The sequence below is a fragment of the Engystomops pustulosus genome, chromosome 6 (genome assembly GCF_040894005.1).
Source record: "Engystomops pustulosus chromosome 6, aEngPut4.maternal, whole genome shotgun sequence".
Taxonomy (NCBI): domain Eukaryota; kingdom Metazoa; phylum Chordata; class Amphibia; order Anura; family Leptodactylidae; genus Engystomops; species Engystomops pustulosus.
In genome coordinates this window covers 82,274,549-82,296,189 of record NC_092416.1, presented here as the reverse complement: position 1 = coordinate 82,296,189, position 21,641 = coordinate 82,274,549, and the positions used below count along the sequence as shown (strand labels likewise).

Sequence of the window (21,641 nt, the reverse complement as noted above, 5' to 3'; positions counted from 1 at the left end):
TCATATCTAAATGGTTATATACATCTGAATATGGAAGTCATATAGAATAATACTTACAAGTTGTATTTGTTGTCGTCTGAGATTGTTTGCTTATAACTCCATTACCGGTCACAGTATATATGGTGAAAGTGTAAGTACTTCCTGGTTCCAGTCCCGATACAAGATAAAAGTTGCTATGAGAGGTTTTAGTGTCGCCTGGTTGTATGGTAATGTTGTAGTAATAATAACTGGCATTCCCATCAGCAGGGATGGTCCAACTCAGATTCATTTCATTCGTCTTTACAGCTGTGACATGGAAATTATCAACACTATTGGGCACTAAGTAGAAAAAAAATGGGATACATCATATTAGTATTTTAAAATCATGAGGTAAATTATCCTAAATGATCCTAAATGCCCCCCTCTTATAATGCTCCCAAGCTAATAGTGCCACCTCCTTTAGAGCTTATGTTATGTACTGGGTATGTAATGTCTTACTTTCTATAGCCCTCATGTATAGTGCCTTTCTGTCTGTAGCCCCCATTAATAATGGATCCTCTTTCCGCATCCCCAACTAATAATGACCCCATTTCTGTAGCCCTAATTAATTCTCAACGCGTTTCGTTAGTCCCACTAACAATGACCACATTTCGGTATTTTTCATCACTCAGCAGGCGCCCCTCCCACTGTAGCTCCCCACTTGTGATGCCCACTTTAACGTGACACCCTTCTCTTTTTTATGTAAATAACAAATCTAAAACTCATCTCTGTGGATTCCAGCAGCTCAGCTCCCTTCTCTATGGCTTCTGTAGCAGGGAGCCAATAATTCACCTTTAAACTTTTCCATTATAGCAAGGTATCTGAGGACAGGGGAGTACCTCTATTAAAAGAAGGGCTCAAGCCGCAGATGTCATATCTTCCTAGCGTGCAGCCCATACCCTCCTGTAATAAATATTCCGCCAATAGTTGCATTGGGTGGGGGTGGGGGGCGGAAGCTGCATCTATCACAAATCAAAGTCTGTGCAGCAGCCAGGTTCCCTATAATAATAATAATTATTTTTATTTATATAGCGCACACAGATTATGAAGCGCTGCACAGAGTTTGCCAAATTGGTCACTGTCCCCATGGGGCTCACAATCTAAACAATCTACCAGTATGTTTTGGAGTGTGGGAGGAAACCTGAGAAAACCCACACAAACACGGAGAGATCATTCAAACTCTTTGCAGATGTTGACCTGGGTATTGCAGATTTCAGCTGTATCGGAGCTGCCCTCTGATACAGCTTAAAACCCGAGGCAGAGCAGGAAGTGATGCTCACTAACACTTCCTGCTCTGTGAGTCTTTTCAACAGGAGTGCAAGGGGGTATGGGGATAATAATGTTTTCTATTGTGTAATTAGGGAGCTGGGGGATAATAATGGCTCCTAGTTTGGAATAAGGGGGGATAAGGGCTACTAGTATGTAATAAAGGGGTGGGATGGATAATAATGGCTCCTATTATTTAATAAGTGGGTTGGATGGATAATAATGGCTCCTAGTATGTAAAAGGGATGGGTGGATAATAATGTCTCCTGGCGTGTAATAAGGGGGTGGGGTGTAATAATGGCTCCTAGTAAGTAATAAGGGGGTGTGGGGATAATAATGGCTCCTAGTGTGTAATAAGGGGACTGGGGGGGGATAATAATGTCTCCTAGTATGTAATAAAGAGGTAGGGGTGGGGGTAATAATGGCTTCAAGTATGTAATGGGGGTGGGGGCGAATGATGGTTCCTAGTATGTAATAATGGGGTGTAATAATGGCTCCTAGTATGTTTTAAGGGGGATGGAGGGGATAATAATGGCTCCTGGTATGTAAGAAGGGATGTGGGGCAGAAAATAGTGGTCATTGTTATGTAATAGGGGGGAATAATGGCCCCTGGTATATTATAAGAGGGGATAGGGAATAATGGCTCCTGGACAATATAACATAAGAGGGAGGATGGGCACTCCTGGCTGTCATATTAAGAGGCACCCGGACAGAATATTATAACAGCAAGGGGGGGATTTTATATTATTGGTTAGGGGCCTCCTGGATGGTAAAGTATAAGGGGGACTCCTGGACCATATAATAATGAAAGACTGATGGACAATTTAAGGCTGCTTAATGAAATATTTATAATTGGGGGCTGCTGAACAGAGTACCAACTAAATGAATTAGTAAGAGGGGCTGCTATGCTACACATCAATTAATTCAGACACCTCTGACTATAAATAGATTGGCGGAGGACTGCTCTGCTAACTTAATTAATGGCGGATGCAGTGTCACATGTACATTTATGGGAAGTACTGCTTTGCTAAGTTATAATGAATAGGAATAAACATAAATTAATAAGAGAATGTCGATGCTGTATAACAATTAGTGGGCGCCTACAGAAATTATGAGAGTTTTTATCTTATGTGACTGCAAGTGTTTGTGGTGTTTTTAGGGACCCAGTTTTGGGATGGGCTACACGGAGCTAAAGACGTCTTGTGGTGAATTTTGCGGCAATATGTCACTGCGGGAGAAGTTCTGTAGCTGAGAAGAATTGTCATCTGGGAGGAGCCACTAAGAAGAAGACCAGATCAGAGGTAGAAGGTGGGAGCTACGACTATATCTGCAACCCTGGAAAGTCGTACTTATCAGCGCTATATAGTAATGTACAGTATATTCCCAGCTGGTACATATTAATTTATGCGATGCTTTCTTTACTGCAATATTATTAGTATTGTACAAGTATGTGGTTGTTGGTGTGTAGATATATATTTATGTGCACCTATATTTGAGTGTTTCTGTGAGGTGTGTGTGTATTTGTATGTGTAGGGTATATATAGTGTGTGTAGAGTATATAGAGTAATGTGTTGATATATGTGTGTTATGCACATATAGTGTATGTGTGCTTATGTCTGTGGAGTGTATATATGGTGTATTCTGAAGTATTATGTGCGGGGTGGGGTCGGCAGCAAGGGTTTAGGTATAAGTTTGCATCGGGACCCACTGGGGTCTTGTAACGCCACTGATAAAGCACATAAATAGGGTTGAATCTAGAAAATAGCTACCCATCATGCACATATCTAGATTGATCTCTATGGCTGCTTCATCTGAGAGGACTCTCCTCGAGGGTTCCCATGTAGTCAGTATACAGTAGGGAGATAGTGGAAGTTCTCCTCTCTTCAACAACTCCCTGCACACATATGGTTTAAATTTCATAAAATCTGTCTCTATGCTACTAGCATGATACACAAAGGTATCATTGAAGCAGGTTGGTCACAATGAAAATGCAGTACAGTCTGCATATACAGTAGGCTGTTATAGAGCAGGAGTAGTTGAGCAGACTGTTATTGGAAAAGATTTAGAAGACCTTGTCATTTTTTTATCTCTATTGTTTCTATGCTGTGAAGTGATGGAGGTGACCTCATCATAAGTCATTGAGAATACTTCCCCTTGACTTATAACATGGTACAAGCAGATCTGACAGCATTTTCATTGTATGTGTTTGCTCCAGGACTGCTAACGAACATGTGCTGAAAAACTGTTAGGCCCTATTAGGTCTAGTCAATAACGGGTTTAATGAAATTCTGATGAAAACTTAGCTTCTTGTTCTACATGTGCTTTATTGGCCCGTCCATATTTAACTTTAAAGCAGAATTCCACCCACAAATCTAAGTCCTGGTATTGCATAGCATATGTGTAAAGAGGATGTAGACCAGCCCAAAGTTTACTGTAAATCAAGCTTAGTCTGTTGACGAGGCTGAACATGTACACTGGAGATCACAATTAGAGAACATCCAATGGGGCACATTTTCTAAGGGCTTAGTCAGACTGTGCACATACTTCATGACTAAAACGACTTGCACAGGTATTTAAGGCAGCACAATGGCTTAGTGGTTAGCAATACAGCCTTGCAGCACTGGGGACCTGGGTTCAAGTCCTAGGGTCACCATCTGCAAAGAGTGTGTATGTTCTCTCTGTGCATGGGTTTCCTCCGGGTCCCCAAACAGTTTCCTCCCACACTCCAAAACATACTGGTAGGTTAATTAGATCGTGAGCCCCATTGGGGACAGGGACTAATTTGGCAAACTCTGTGCAGCGCTGCGTAATCTGTGTGCGCTATATAAAGAAATTATTATTATTAAGAAGTGTGTGCGATAGAGGGAGTTCCATCGGTCGGTTCAATTGATTCGGATCAAGCGCCGTATTTATATTTCAAATTGTGTCGCACATCCTATGTCAGTGATGGCAAACCTTTTAGACACCATGTGCCCAAACTACAACCAAAACCCACATATTTTTTTCTCAAAGTGCCAATGTGACAATTTAAGCAGTAACTTATTACTCCCTGCTCTGTCACAGGTTTAAATTGTATAGACACCTGAGGACACCAATACAGTAGAAAGAAGAAGTAGTTTGGATTATCATTGTAGCTTCCTTCTACAATGGCTGCCTGGGACTGCAAGAGGTGTGAGTCCTGTCTGGCAAACCCTCCCCTGGGGTGATGGCAAGGGTGCCCATATAGAGGGCTCTGAGTGCCACCTCTGGCACCCGGTGCCATAGGTTCGCCACCACTGCCCTATGTTAAAGGTCCACCACAAAAAATATGTTGAACCCTGTTGGACCAGTGCAGGAATGCGACACATTTATGATTTCTGGTGCACGATCTTAGTGAATCGCTGCACGCAGCATTATAGACGGACAATGCAGTTTTAGTGAACTGTCCGATTTTGTAAGTAAATGTACCCCAATGTCCTAAATGTCAAGTTAATTGGGGCAGATTTACCAAGCTGTCATAGAGTAAAAATGTGCTTAGTTGCCCATGGCAACCAATTACAGCTCAGTTTTCATTTTACCAGTGCTCTTGAATATTTTAAAGGAGAGCTGTAATTGATTGGCATGGGCAACTAAGCACATTCTTACTCTTAGACAGTTTGGTAAATCTGCCCCAATGACCTTAACATTTAGGAAATTGGAGTACATTTACATACAAAATCGGACAGTTCACTAATAAACAGTTGGCCTAATACACCATTACCAGTATATTGTCAAACATTGTAATAGCTTCTAGTTTTTCTTTCTTTCATGGTCCAGTGTGATGGCATCATCCAGAAAATCAACTTTGAAGTGAGCTGTAAATTGGTTTTATGGAGTGAAGGAGGCGGAGAGTTTAAACACTGAAGTCAAGGTGGGGAGCTCTGACCGTCTCCTCCTCTGTGACTGAGATCATGCATTGGACTTCATGTGATCTGTTTAGTGATGTCTCTGGATGCAGGACCATCAATTACAGTGAAGAGGGTTTTCTATGGAGACAGAACACTGATCAGAATTAGAGAACACTTTCAGATACTGCAAGTTATTGGTGTTGATCAGGCACCTGGCGCTAATTTCCTTAATTATCTGACAAACCCTATTTAACTGGCAACCTAGCTTTCCAATTTTCACCGACTTTGCAAAATTGGTGTGCCATTCCGGCAGCAGGTTAAAGGGGTGATCATATTGGCCATAGCAAGAGAAGTTGGTCGGTCCAACTCATTCAAGTTCCCCAGGAATGCTGGTCGATTTTGAAAAGAGGACAAGATAATTTTTGTGATAAAAAAAAGGATAATTTAGTTGAGTCTGATAGGAAACATTGGGGGAATTTATTAACGCACTTCTGTGTGATTTGTACCAAAAATGATAAACGTTTAACAAGGGTTTAGACCGACTTGTTCCACCATAGGAGGCGTGACATCTGAGAAACGGGCGTGGCATTACATAAAGATGGCATGGTCATCAAAAATTCCCCCATGCTTAAAAAATTCTGCTGCACTGTTTAGTCCAAATGAAACTGGTTCTAAAGTAGGAACTGACAGTTTTATAACGCACCAGAATTTAACATCACATTGAGAAAACTGGTGCAGCAAAAGACTATTGGCTTCTAGTTAGAAACAGGGGGAACCAGAGACACATTGTGAAATTCCTCTTATTATTTTCATAAACAAGTTGGTGAAGGACTGAACACAGTGTGAACGTGTGTAAAGTCAGTGAAAGGTGCAGGAGGAAGTGTTGTGGTTTGGGGAATGTTTTCTGCAGTAGCTGTTGGACCTCTCATACAGCTAAATGAAAGAATAAATGCAAGTGTGTTCTTCACTTAATCAACCAGCAAGGACTATGCTCTCTGTCAGACAACAAAATGGGGAAAGAAGTTTCTTGAAATAGAAAACATTGAAACAATTATATGGCGTCCCAGAGTTCTGGTCTAATCCCAACAGCAAACCAAAAGAAATTTCTAGTTGACAAACATATGGCCAAGAAATAGAAACTATCACAGAACTGTGGATGAGACTGGAAGAAGAATGGAGAAAAGAAACTAGTGATGTCCTGTGGCTGCAGATGTGCTGAAGTCATTCAAAGCAAAGGCCTCTACATGTCCTACTGACTGGTTTAACCTTCAGAAAATGTAATTATAATCTTTCTCTGTGCCACAGTCATTGCTGTTCTCTAATTATGAGCACCATGTTTTTTGCAAAATAAAGGTTTCATGTTAATATACTTTGTTAGTTTTGTTAAACACTCTTCTTGTGACATGGTGTACCCCTTACAAATAATCCATCAAATGTTGTTTAATAGAGATTAAATTATTTACAAAATAATTAATTGATCATACATCATTCTCTTTAATCCTGCTTAAATGCTTTATGCATGCCTGCATACTAAACTCCCAACCCTCCCAGATTGAGACTTCAACTCTGTTGTCATCCTAAAATGAACACAATTGTGAAGCAGGGAGCTGTAAACTCCCTGTTCCACCATTTTGCTGAGGCAAGCATATGTGATGATATCACCCATGGCCGCAGGCCTCAGTGTTGCTGACTGGAGCAGCAGTATATACTTGTAGATTTGCTGCTGTAAACAGTATTAAAACAATACAAGTGGTACCTTCCTGAGGTCCTGTGGCTGCCTCTGCCTGGCCTCAGACAGCCGCTTGAATCAGCCACTTTACAATGTTTTTGCTGTCTGTATATTAGGGATTCTAGGACAGGACTGCATCAAGGTAATATTTATATACACTACAACAGAGCCACTAATACCAATGTCAGTTACTTACACGTTGTTACATAATAGGTGGTACCCTGGATGCTGCTGGTGCCATTTTCATTTATTGAGTATATAGTTATAGAGTAGATGGTTCCAGGAGGTATACCACTTTCTGTATATTTAGGTTCATTGATGTTATTATTAGTTATAGTGCCTCCTGCAGAACGGACTACTACATTGTATTCTGTAACATTATCAACAGGCGTCCAAGATACAGTGAAGGAGCCTTCAGTAACTTCGTCTGTTTTCACACCCGTCACATCAGGTGGAGCTGAAAATTAAAAGAAAACGATTTTATTGACCCCTTCAAAATGCAGCCAATTAGTACATTACGGCTCAGCCTAATTTTTTGCAATCCGACAGGTGTTACTTTATATGGTGACACGTCTGACACAGACATACTGCCGAAATGGGTCCTGAGCCGCCAATCCCCCAAATTAATGCCCCTAGCAACTAGCCATGGCTATGATTGACCATATGTCAGCTTACAAATCAGTTAGCGATTTTCACAGAAACCACAGTATTTAATTTTTTGGAGATCATTTTTTTTGTTTTTAATGCGTTTTGAAATATATAATATTTATTAACTTTTTGTGGAGGAGAGAAGAAAAACAAATTCTGGAATTGATTTGGACTTTTTCTGGTGTTCACCATATAGTCTTAGTAACATGCTAACTTTATTCTACAGGTCAGTACAATTACGGCGATGCGTTATTTCAGGTTTGTTTTCTATTTTACAAAACATCTTTTTTGAGGGACATGTTGTAAACGTTACTATTCAGCAATATAAACTTTTTTGGTCACTCTTTATTGCATTTTTTTGTGGGACAAGATGGGCAAAAATCATAAATTTTATATAGTTTCTTAACAGCTTTTTATGCCGTTCATTGTGCAGGATTTAGTTTTGTTCTACAGGTCCTTACATACACAGTGGTACCAAATATGGATACCAATATACATAATTGATACACATACACACATAGGTTTATTTGTCATTTTAGCCTTCCCGGTTATGCCTGGGGGGGGGGGGGGGCAACTAATGCAAAGCACTGTCCTAAAAGGCAGAGCAGGGTGTCTATAGGGCAATGCATTAAACAACTTGGAATTGGCTGCATCCTATCTTTGTGGCCTGTGATCTCTGGGGACCCAAGCTATTCCATGTTTTGCTTCATGTGAACAATATTTCACTATGCACATATGAGTATGTACATACAGTATATGTATAACATATCAGGGGGTCTGAGGGCTGTCATTTCTTCTCTTATTATCTTAAGTAGTAGTTTATCTCCAGTTAGTGCAAACTTATTAAGAGTTTTCACATGCTAAAAATTGGGTAAAATTTAGCATATAGTAAACAACATACAACTCCGCCTTAGGCTACATTCACACGACCATATGAGATCAGCCGTATGCTTCCCGTACCATTTTTTTACGGGTTACATACGGCCACATTAAGTTCAATGAACAATACGTCCAACCATTTATATTGCCGTTGTTAACAATGTACTGTACCGCACACGAGCCTTATAAAAATATAGAGCATGTCCTATTTTCTCCCGTTACATACGTGCTGCATACTGATGGAAAAACGTCACGTATATATGGGTTCAAATTGCACTGAAATATGGGACTGGTGAAATCTCACATTCGCGTGAATGCAGCCTTACATGTAGCATCTAAATATCAAATCAATTGCTGTCACTATAACAATCATAGAAAAATGATACTCACCATTCTGAGCCAAAACTTTGATAGTAAACAGGCAAAGGAGAAATGTCTGTCAACAAAAAAGAAAACCATGTCAGTGTATATACACCTGTGTCAATGTATATACAGTAAATATGTACACATTATACATTATAGTAGAAATAGCACCATCAAAATACCTTCTTAGAAAAGGGAAGGTAAAAGTACCAACCTGTATCCACACATACAAGAAATAAAAGCTACGAAGTCTGTCTAAGGCCGGTTACAAACGAGCAAACTGAACTCAGAATGTCAGTTCAGTTCCAATGGCTCAGCGTTCAGGCCAGATGTTCCAGCCAGTACTACTACAAGTTTGACAGATCAAACTTACTTGTGTAACTGGTATAACAGAAACCTCTATTGGCTAAATGCAAATAACAATTCTCTTCCAAAGGTTACAAAGACTGGACTAAAATCAGGGATAGGACTACGACAACATACTGTACATGGACTGTTGTAGTTGTATTTTTGCCATGTGGAGATGTGATGTACAGAGCTGAAGACAGTTATTAGATGTATCTAACTTTTTATTGTTCAAGGTATATCTCAGAATTTGAAGTTTAATTCCCAAAGTGTCATAAAGAAAAGTATGTCTTTGGCCCGATTTTCGTCTGGCAGCGGTGGGGTAACGGGTCTCATCAATTATCATTAAAGTCATCAGAATGTTTTTAATTAAATTTAGGTTTGCCTCATAAACTTAGTGTATACGATACGCTGTGGCATGGAAACCTAAGTGATATGATGTGGGATGAAAAACTATTATGTAGTGAAGAGGAGGGGGGATAACAGAGTCCATGGTCTAACATTGATCTAATTTCCCCCAAACTGTTTATATGGCTGTAATAGGGCATAGTGGCCATTAGGTGGCAACATTTCTCAATTTATTGTTAACTTGCATAGGGAGGGATGATACATCAGTATCAGTATTTATTCTTCGGAATGGTCCATGGTTTGTAGTAAAAATAAGAAATTAAAATGAAAATGCAGCCTCACTTAAAACTTAGCTATATAGTTTCCATTTTTAGCAGAATTTATCTCCATGCGTAAACTAATCGTTGGCAATCCTTGTGATTTCCGTTTGCATCTAAAATATTGCTAGTTTAGCCTTACCTTTACGTGTAAACTGAGTTCCTATCAAGTGCTAAAAAATATGGGAGGAGCTTCTCAAATTGAGCAAAAATAGATATAAATTTTCCATAAATTTGGGTTAGAGTTGACTAAAATTATCATCAACAATTAAAGACAAAGTAAAGAAAAAGTCATCACCAGAAAATTCCAGTTAGTTTTCCAAATTGGACATAAGAATCCCCCTCCTTTCCCAGATAGCTGGATTCTATAACCATTTGAAGTAAGTAAATGCCATTAAATTAGACTTGTATTGGCCCAAAATTCTGACACCAACCCAGGGCCCTTGGCCATCTTAATCCACCCCTGCTCCTCTTTAACCGATAATTCTGCAGAAAGGCAGGCTTTGGTTTTTGGATTACTCCATTCTTTTTTTTCCATAAGGAGTAGGAATTGTGATTATTGGCTACTTAGAAAAATATGTGTTTCTATAACTTGGCACATCTCCAGTTTCCCCTTAGGAAGAAGGTGCTTTTGTGATTAGATCTTACTAGAAAAGGATGTGTCTTAATCATAGTTTTCTCTAGTCTTTTTACATAGAAAGGAGGCTTGAATATGATAAGAAGTTTAAAGAAATAGGGGGAAGCTTATACTCGGAACTATCCATTTAGCTTGTCCACCCCATCAGTAGAGAGGTAAAGTTCTGATTTTATAGAAGACCGAGGCACTGAATGGGTCAGTTTACATGAAAAAGTAGGTAGGATTGTGGTCCAATAAGAAGATTGTATCTTCTATATTTTTTTACAAAAAGCCACCGTAGTGGTTCTTTAGTCAGAAGTTCTAATTTGAGGATTGGGGTCATGTGACTTTTAGAAATATTTTAGAAATATGTTTAGAAACATATATAAAAAAGAGGGTTTCCACGTGAGAAATAACTGTTTTTCAAGAATGTGATTGTAAAAAATAAATATTTCATTTTATAAAATATTCAGAGAGTTTTAATCTTGTATACAAGGGAGGATGTGACTATGCTGGTCATACCCCGGAAGAGGCAGTATTGGCAAAATCCTGGGTCGTGTGTCAATTGCCAGCAGCACGAAATTGCGATTTTTATATGCACGTCTTTATTTCATCGATTGTGAGCAGAATACTTATAAAAGGAGAGAGTTTTAACAATTCGTACAGGCTACGCTATGTAATTTTATCATATCCTACAGTGAAAACACAAGGTTAACTATGGGAATGAAGAAGACATGATTTCTACAGTGCGTGGAAAGTGTTTATGAACCTCTTCTGAAAAGTAGTTATAACCTGAGACCTGGCGCTCCAGTTACATTTTAAGTTATCCAGAGGATAAAAGTCCTTCTATATTCCAGGAGACTGCATTATTGGGAAAGATTACTTTCATTGCTGTATACAAATTACAGAGTCAGATAGAAGTAATGCAGACTCCTCCTGGCTTGACCATTGGTTTAGTAATTCTTTTTTTTATTATTTCAAAGGTTAAAAACAGAAGGGTGCTGTTCTTTCAGAATGGGAGTCTAAAACAAGAGTTACTATAGATAGTGAAACAAAAGAGTAGCCCATGGATTTCATTCTGGATGTCATCCAGTGATGGTACTGCAACTGCAGAACCTTCTCACTATGCTCCTATTTTGCATTACACCACATGCTAGGAATATATGAGAGAAGTCATATATGGCCATACTTTCTTGCTTTGGCAATTTATGTAGACATATGGGATTGTTGAGTTGTGAACTGTACGAATTGTGTGAGGTTAGTATCAGGGAGTTCCTTCTTCCAGCATTGAACTCTGCTGACAAACATCATATCTTATTGTATCTTAGAATAGGATCTGTCCCTTGAACTCATGAGTCGAGGACACATTACTCATTCCATTATAGGGAAGTTGCTAATCAGGCATTTTTTATGCTTCCTTATACTTCAAGTTGTTGCGCAGTTACTTGTTAGCAAATGGTTTATTGCCCATGACAATAATATACAAATGCATAGAAAGGAAGTACACGTCCAAATCCTAAAATAAAAAAGTGGACATCATCTCCGAAACCATTCCAGAGATTCTTGGTGACAATTTTCCTATGTTGAGGTACAGAAAGAAAGTGATGCAACATCCAATCCAGTTCTTGGCGGGAATGTTCCTATCACGTGGAACTTCAGTTGTTGAGCCAGATTGGTCTACAAGCTAGATAAAAAAAATTTTCATGCAGCTTTTTCATTTACTGCTGTGCACCACATATTGCTTCATGGAGTTCACAAAAATTTATTTGGCTAGACATAACTATATGCAGGGGCATCACAAGGAGAGCCTGGGCCCCATAGTAGTCTTCTGCATGGGGCCCCCCTCCCCTTTACAAAAGATATATAGACACACAACATATATATTTATATATTACACAGTTTTACAAACATACATGTATGCACTCATATATATATTTAACTGTATTTTTATTTTTATCTGACAATAAAAAGAATCTGAGTCTCCAAAGGGAATTACATTACCAGAGGTAATTTTTTGCATAGTCTTCGTAGTAAGTGATCGCATGTTCTGTGTGAATTCATCATTTTGAAATAGTATAAGTAATTAGTGCACGTTCTGTGTAAATTATCAGTGTGCATTGTCTGTGTGGTTGAGGTGCCTACGGCCTTCTATGCATTAGGACGCCATTTTGTGGAAGTGGGTGGAACTTATGAGCTAAATTCTGGGACTCCACAGAGTAGGTACACCCCGTGTTTGGACTCCGGTTAGTGGGATTCGTGACACACTCACATAAATCACATACTTTCAATATATACACACCATATACACACATACAGCAGATACACAAATTTATACACAAGTGTATAATACTCACTATCAGGCAGCCTTGTAGCTGATGACCACATGAGGAAGTAGATGGCAGAAATGGAATTCCTAGTGCTGTCGTCCTGCTGTCCCCACCCCCAATATTTCTCACATCTCACCTGTGTTATGTGGAAGATGTGCACAGTTATATCATGCAGAAAAATATGTATAAATAACAGTGCACATGTTCCATTCTTTAGTGTGTCAGGTCAGGACGCTGGGCCTCCCTAACATTGTGTCCGCTACCTCTGTTGTTACACCCCGATATGTGAACCCAGCCTTGACCATCAATGACTTTCATAGGTTAATATGAAAAATTCTATTAGTTGATGGGAGTGGTACAAAATTGGTGATTTTCAGGCACCAAATCAAATATTTTCTGGACGAATCTAGTATATACACCATATTTTTTGGACTATAAGACGCTTCTTACTATAGGACGCACCCCAGATTTAGGCTTCCAAAAAAAGGAAAAATATGTTTTACACCAATTAAAATATCCCTGTTGGTCGCACTAAAGCACAGCACACACAGACATACATTTAAACACTCAGCACTGCATCATCCATCCACATACACACTCAGCTCTGCTATACACACATACACACATACACACTCAGCTCTGCATCATCCATTCACATACACACTCAGCTCTGCTATACACACACACATACACACTCAGCTCTTCACACACACATACACACTCAGCTCTGCTATACACACACACATGCACACTCAGCTCTGCTATACACACACACACACACACACATATACACACACACACGCACATATATACACACATATATACATACATACACACACTTATACTTTCCCCATTCCCCTTCTTCTCACCCTGTCCCAGGGCAGCATGGCAGTGTGAGACCTGTGGCGATGTAAGAAGCATGTGATCAGTCACAGGATTCTGACATCACTGCAGGTTCTGGACCTGTAGGACATCGGGACGAGGGGAGAATAGTACAGAGGCTCCTCTCTGGGAGATCCGGTGCAGCTCTATATCAGGGCATCACCCGATCTCCATTACAGGTCAGGAGGGTCTGGCAGTGCTGGATCCTCCTGACCTCTGGTCTATAAGACGCAGGCACTTTTTAGCAAGATTTTTTCTTGCTAAAAAGTGTGTCTTATAGTCCAGAAAATACGGTATGTTTAAAATGGAGGTCTAATTGGAACGGTTAAAATATCCACTGATTTTTGATGGTCTCCATTGCTATCATTTTGCAAGAATTGCTCCAGAACTTTAGATCAGGTTTGACTTGGTCTAAACTAGCCAAGCCTGAAAGAGAGCAACGGACCACCCTTAGTAATTTGGAGCCACTAACGCAAGCCGTATGGGGAGGGGGGGGGGGCGCAATTAAGCCTGGCGCTTAAAACACCCGTCTTAATAAATTCCCTCCAACATGAGGACAAGGTATGGTAAAAGACAAGGTTCATGTTACTATGCAGTTGGTAGCCTTTTATACACAAAGTCATAGACTAATGGAGAAATATAGGTTTTCTGCTTGCATATTTCACTAATCGTTATGTATGATTAAGTATTTCTGTCTCTGAACACACCCAGGTTTTTCTGGCATAAGTCATTTACCAGGTGTCCAATTATTTCATCACAGAAATAGACTTCATCATCCAGCAAACGTAATCATAATAACAGTTATAATAATTTAATATTTGTAACCTCACAGACCTTTTCCATTTCCATTTTTTGAATCCCCTTATCATTATTTGAAGGGCTGTAATCTTTATTTGTTTGCATTGATACCTTTCATCACTTTTTGCTCCAATGTTTATGGGTAGTAAAATGACTGAAAAGTGGAATTGGACGCTTGGAAGTTTTGGTAAATTATGGAGTTTCCCATTGGAGTAATTGTTTCTATTTTTTAAAAGAAATCTACCACTATGTGGTAGTAAAGTTAAACTAAACATACTTACCGGCGCTGCAGGCTGTTAATTATTCATACCTCTCGCTTGATGTCATCTACTCTCTCTAGCCAGGGAAAGGGAGGTATCTATCGCAGAGGAGGTACAGCCCAGAGCGCCAGACATGCCACCCTGTGCTCTGTAGCTGATTTTTCTAACTCTTTTTTTACAGCGATCCCAGTAGGTCAATAATAGAAAAAGGCCAGCCCTGCAATCCTGGAGAAGACGGCGATAGGAAAGTATGTTTAGTTTAACCCCTTCCCAACACTGGACTTAGTATGTCACGGTCGGCAGTGACTTGTCAACACGATACATACTACTACATCCAGCTTCTGGCACCGGCTCCAAAACGGAGGTGGTACCAGAAGGAGCAGCTGACGATTGTATATTACAACTGCTAATAAAACCGCCTCTAACCCCGAAATGGATAGGACCCCTCCACGCCGCTTTCCGGGTGTCCAATCCTCAGATGGCAGTATTTGTAAAGTTCACCTAATCAAATTGCTAAATAAATATAAAGATTGTATAGCCATTAAAAAATGACAATGCAAGTCTGCTCTGAAAGGCGAACTTTCCCTTCAATGCCCAGGCGTCTGCCCATACAGCAGTTTAACAAATATGGGTGGCCGGTGCCCCTGGGCTGCACAATGTTCTCAGGAGCATGCTCAATGTGTTACATAACATGATGTAATACAGATGTTATATTAAGTGAATAAGTGCTTAAACAAGCGATCAGAGGATCGCTTGTTCAAGCTAACCTGTAAGAAAAAAAGTGAAAACTTTTAATAACTTTTTTTTAATAAAAAATATTAAATAAAGTAAAAGTCTCCTAAACACCAACAATCCCAATATATATTTTATAAAGTACAAAAACCACATGTTTGATATTGCCACGTCCGTAACAATTTGTACAATAAATTGCAAACATTATTGGACTTATTCAGTAAACGTCGTTAAAAAAAAATCTTGAAAAGAAACTAAAAACACATTTACAAAATGTAAATTTTTCATAAAATCCCCAATTTAAAAATGACATTTTCTCTGTATTAGTTTTTCTTTAGTAAAATTGTAAAAATATATGAAAAACTATATAAATGACATATCACCGTAATCATAGTGATCTATAGAATAGAGAACACATATTTTTATGGTATGGTGAACAGCCCATTGACAATTTTCTTTTCCTCCATACATTAAAGAGTTAATAAAATTTCACCAATAAGCTAAAGGCACACTAAAATTAAGTATCTGTAAAGTGCGTCCACTCTCACAAAATATTAACCCTTATATGTTCAAATTGCCAAAATAATATAAAGATAGTATAATCATTAAAAAGTGACAAATCTGTTCGAAATGGCGCAGCTTCCCTTCAGTACCTTGGCGTGTCCCAATACAGCAGTTTACCACCACATATGGGGTATTGTTATGCTCGGGAAAAATTGGGTACCAAACTTTGTGGAGTGTTTTGGAATTTTATCCAAAATGTGTAAATGAGAATGTGTAAATTTTTTAAGAAATCTGTTCATTTGGCCATAAAATAAAATTAAAATTTCAAAAATTGCAACAGTTTTTGTTTTAACCCCTGTAAAATAAGGGGTTAACAAACTTCATAAAAGTTGATTTTCATACGTTGAGGGGTGAAGTTTCTAAAATGTTTTTACTATAATTTAGGCCTCTCAAAGTGACTTGAGATCTGAGCAGATCCCTCAAAAGTATGATTTTGTGTTTTTATGAAAATGTAAAATACTGCACCTAAAGTTCTAAGCCTCAAAACATCCTACAAAAATGAGAGGACGCTTAAAAAACCATGTCAGCATAAAGCAGACATTTGTTAAATGTTAGTTATCAAGTTATTTTGGTGTTAGGACTATTTTCAAAAATCACTAAATTTTCCAATTTTTTGTCAAATATTGTTTTTTTTAAATAAATAAACAGAAGACATATCTCCTGGATATGTGTAAGTGTTCCAAAGTTACAACCACTTATAATGACAAAGGGCAGATTTAAAAAAAAAGGCTGTGTGAAGAAGGTGAAAAGTGGCTTTGGCGTTACGTGATTAATTTTACTACCACTTAGTAGCAGAGATCAAGTGTTTTCTAATTTGGTAACTGATATGTTTATAATATTTTAGTTTTTTATGTGTTTTCTTGTGAAAGTGGTGCCAAAGCCAATCATAGCCATAAGCAGTGGATGCCTGCGCAAGCAATTTCCATATGGCCTTTAAAACATGGTGACATAATAGTAAGTCACATGTTGGTAAGGGGTTAAAGGAGTTGTCTCAGTTGAGGGAAAAAAAAATATTTTTGTCACGAAGATTGTAAGCTCTTACAAAGAGATTTTTGATGACTATTACTCTAATGTCTTATTTGGTCTTTTTTATTTATCCAATGATTTGTAAAACACAAAGAAGATTATTGTGGTATATAAAGATTTAATAGGAAAATAGTGATAATAAATGAATAAACACAAGACATTATTGTATATAATCGGCATCTGGTGTGACTCTCCACAGTATAGCTTTGGTTTCCTTATTTTATGTTGTTTCAAGACAGGTTTGCTGTCATTATAATAGTAGAATAATCTCTGGATTAATATCCTATCTCAAAAATCTACTTTATTTTACTATGAGATGACATTTAAAGTAAGAAACAAACTTCCTTAGAAGTGCCTACAATTTAAGGCTAAAACACGTGGCCATGACGTGTTTCGTGGGCAGACCACACTGCTGGGGACGGGACTCCTTCTGTCATATTTTGCTATGATGCAAGGACTCCTGTTCATGGCATGTCCTTGCCATGACCCAGATGTCACATGTACAGTGAACATGTTATCAACACCAAGGACCCATCGGGAGCACAAGTTCTGAGAACAATGGAATGCCATCAGCAGAGGTAAGTTTATGGTTCCATCCCCTCCCCCAGATACTCCAAATGCTAGGGAGTTGTAAAACCCTATACCTAATCTGCACATTTCTATGCCCTCCTGTCCGACACAAATCTGTATTATCAATTCAGGCTGGAGGGACATATAAAAAGCAATCTCCCTCCCTCTCTGGAAGAAAGCTGGGTGAGAACATACTGTGAAAAGCAGAAGGGTTCAGAAAAGAGGGATGCAATTGCGGCTCCCCCTACATTCAACTTTCTTCACCTTTGAGGCCACTTCTGGTGCAGATAGGAATACACAGAATATAGTTCATTCCAATGGAATAGGAAGGCAAAGAAGGGCTTGTAAATTTTACTTTTCTATTTCCCCCTTGGCCTCCCAAGGGTCATTACTTACACCTTTTCAGGGATTATTAAATGGTTAGTAAATATTAAAAATGTTTTCAACATTTTTAAAACCTTTGCGTTACTTAGCTGTAGAGCATGATATACAAGAGGACACATTGAACAGATTTAGGCTAAATTCAGACAAACGTGTGTCCGTTGTACTATAAGATGGCGGGCACACGTTGGTGCTGGGGAGAGGAGGAGGGGATGAGCGCCGCTCACCCCCGCCCCTCTCCATAGAAAAACATGGGGCATGGCACCGTATTCCGAGGAAAGATAAGACATGTCCCATCTTTCGCGGATTATGGTCCATACGGCGCCGTGCACTCACTGTTGGCCTATGGGGGGCGTATATCCGAAGTGTATACGACGGCCGTCTGAATGCAGCCTTATATATAGTTTTGTGGGAGCATAATAATTTATAGCTATTTGTAGCCTTTTTTGTGTATTTCCATCCAAAACAGTATCAATTCTATATTTACATATTTTTAATCATGTAAAATTGTATGACTGGATTTGACTTGCAGCTAGGCCAGGATTTATTAACTGCAAGTAATTACAGGGAATTATTACATGTCAATTACTCACCTCTGAACCTAACATTGTAGCAGACATGTCCTGTATTATAAGCATGCCTTTCTTAAGAAAATCTGACCTTTTGCCTAATTTCACTGCCCAGCATCTCTCACTCTTCAGGAATATTGCCCTTTTCCTGCTGTTGATGTGGACAAGAGAGGATGCACGGAGCACCAAAGCCACGCCTATGGTGCACCAGAATTTGCATATAAATAAAAATCAAGGTTTCCCTACTTAAAGTTTGGTCCAAACATCAGGAGCAGTCTCTGCCATTTTGTGGTGGAAATCTTATTAGCTTCAGTGGGATAGGGCATTCACATCTGGCCCTTTACCCTGGTTGGCTATATGTTCTGTCATGCCCAAAGTGGTGTGCGGGGCACTAACAGCTTAAAAGTTGATTTTAATGAGCCTTGTCCGCCAGAAAACCAAAATTAGGACATTACCCCTATTGTGCAGAATTTTAATACATTTGTCACAACAATAGAAACATGTGGTGTCTTTTAATCTTTTGTGTAAAAATTTGCATTTGTCTGTTTTTTGGTGAGAAGGCTTTGATATATTTTAAAGCAGGGGTTCCCAAAGTATGGCCCGCAAGCCACATGCGGCCTAGAGACCGGTTTTAACCGCCCCCTGTTGACCTCGGCAGTAGGGCAGGGGCCTCCATCTGTCCGGACAGGAAGCTCCTGCCCGGCGCACATCGCTCCTTGAACCTGGATGTGGGGCCGCGTGGTTACGTCATCAGTAAAGGCGAGTAAAGGATTTTTTTTTGTAAATGGCAGTACAAAGATTGGGGCCCAATATATGAAACGATTAATTATGGCGGCAGCATAGAAAATAATTATGAGGGGCAGCATAGGAAATAATTTATGGTGGAGGTGCAGCATAGGAAAAAATTAGTAATGAGGGGCATCATAGGAAATAATTATGAGGGGCATCATAGGAAATAATTCATGATAGCGGCAGCATAGGAAATAATTCATGGTGGGGGGCAGCAAAGGAAAAAATTAATGGTGGGGGGCAGCATATGAAATAATTAATGTTGGGGGAAGCATATGTAATAATTAATGGTGGAGGGCAGCATAGGAAATAATTAATGGTGGAGGGCAGCATAGGAAATAATTAATTATGAGGAGCAGCATAGGAAATAATTAATGGTGGGTGGGCAGCATATGAAATAATTAATGGTGGGGGCAGCATAGAAAATAATTAATGGTGAGGCAGCATAGGAAATTAATTATGAGGTGCAGCATGGGAAATAATTAATGCTGGGGGGCAGCATATGAAATAATTAATTGGAACCGGACATTGACCATCTTATCAACCAAAAGCACGCTCATACTTCCCTTTGAGATGCTGGTAAGCACTTGTTCTTTACTTTATATATTGTATTTGTTACTTCTTTGTATTTTAGTTCATAATAAGACATGTGCAGTGTACAGAGGAATTTCTTTTTTTTTAACTTTAGTCCGGAGGTCTGAGAGGGACTGTGAACGACCCCCTATGTAACGGACCCCTGTTTTAGAAGGTGATAAATGTGGCATTTGAGTGTTTTTTTTTTCAAATCCTTGAGCAACTCCTTCTAACCTTCTCTTACGCTAGCAGAGGAGTTTATTTTTTTGGGCACAAAGTTGCAAAATCTAAAGATAAAGCAACACTGAAAAACTTGGTTTTTAGCTGCACTTTTCTGGGTTTTTAAGCCGATCTGCCAAAGGGCCCAAGAAAGTTGCTAATATAAGAAAAAGAGAAAAGAAAAGGAAGATAAATAACCCCCTTGGTGTCATAGAGCTCTATAGAGTACAGCCTCAGGCCATAAAAACTTCATGAGCAATCACCAGTAACAAGGAAGTTGTCAGTGCTAAATGTTTCAGTAGTAAAAGATGTCAAATCTTATCTTTTTCACATGTAATAAAAAAGATCAATATTACAACATTCCACATATTTAATATAAACCTTGCTGTTCATGTGTTAAGATGTGTGATGCATGCTCCTTTACTGCCCTGACATTTACTGGTTGTCGATAAAGATGAGGTTATTATACGTAGAAGGGAAAAGCTGAAATAAATAATAGATAAAGTACATGAGATAAAATAATAATACTTCATCCTTCTAAAGCCAAGCCATTTATGGCAGATCCAAAGATAATGCAGATTCAACCTTCAATACCCCATTCTGTAACTAGGGCAAAAGTTAAATTTAGATTGTTGGTGCCCCCTACCCCCTTCCTCCAACAGCCAGCACCCAGGGCGCATACCCCTGGGATACTGTACATTTCTTTACTCATCTTTATATGAATGTGCCACTGGTTTGTCACCCTTCCCCACCATTGCATTGTAGGTGTTATAATAGAGATATCAAGCATATTTATCTTTCTTTATAGATTTTGTTTTTATATTATAACTAGTTAGTGCTTCGTTGATATCATCAGTGCTCTAGCTGCCTGCTTTTGTACAGTGCGCCTGTATAAGCATGTATAAGCAGAAACATTGTGGAAAAGGGATGCATCGGAGATGGTGATGGGCAATATGCCTAATTAGCACAATTATAAAAATCTAAATTTATAAAGGATGAAGCAGTCACATGACATTAATGCATTGGAGATGCTGAAACTACAGCAAAAATGGATTCAAGTTCTGCCTGGATCTGTAGATCGATGGGGTTCCCGAGTTTTTGACTCTTATTGATTTTATATTGACCTATCCTATTCATTAAACCTAAAAAAAAAAAAAAAAAAAAAAAAAAATCTTATTTTTCTCATGCTAAGCCCTATATCCCCTACCCCAGTGGTTCCGAACCTATGGCACGGGTGCCAGAGGTGGCACTCAGAGCCCACTATATGGGCACCCTTGCCATCACCCCAGGGCAGGGTTCGCCAGACAACACTAAAGGTATATTGCAATCACAGGCAGACCAGGACTCCAGAAGGAAGCTACAATGATAATCCAAACTTCTTCTCCTTCTTTCTACTGTATTGGTGTCCTCAGGTGCCTATACAATTTAAACCTGTGACAGAGAAGGGAGTAATAAGTTACTGCTTAAATTGTTACATTGGGACTTTGTGAAAAATATGTGGGTTTTGGTTGTAGTTTGGGCACTCGGTGTCTAAAAGGTTTGCCGTCACTGCCCTA

General features: G+C 39.1%; 1 protein-coding gene across 1 annotated transcript in view; it reads right to left on the bottom strand.

Moving 5' to 3' along the window:
- PTPRH (protein tyrosine phosphatase receptor type H) overlaps window positions 1-21,641 on the bottom strand; it is a 105,027-nt gene that overhangs the window by 30,784 nt on the left and 52,602 nt on the right. Inside the window, exons 2-4 of the mRNA XM_072156779.1 lie at window positions 8,797-8,842; window positions 7,076-7,336; window positions 58-318 (exon numbers count right to left, since the gene is read on the bottom strand). Of these exons, the coding sequence (XP_072012880.1) occupies window positions 58-318; window positions 7,076-7,336; window positions 8,797-8,842 (568 nt within the window). The remainder of the gene's footprint in view (window positions 1-57; window positions 319-7,075; window positions 7,337-8,796; window positions 8,843-21,641) is intronic.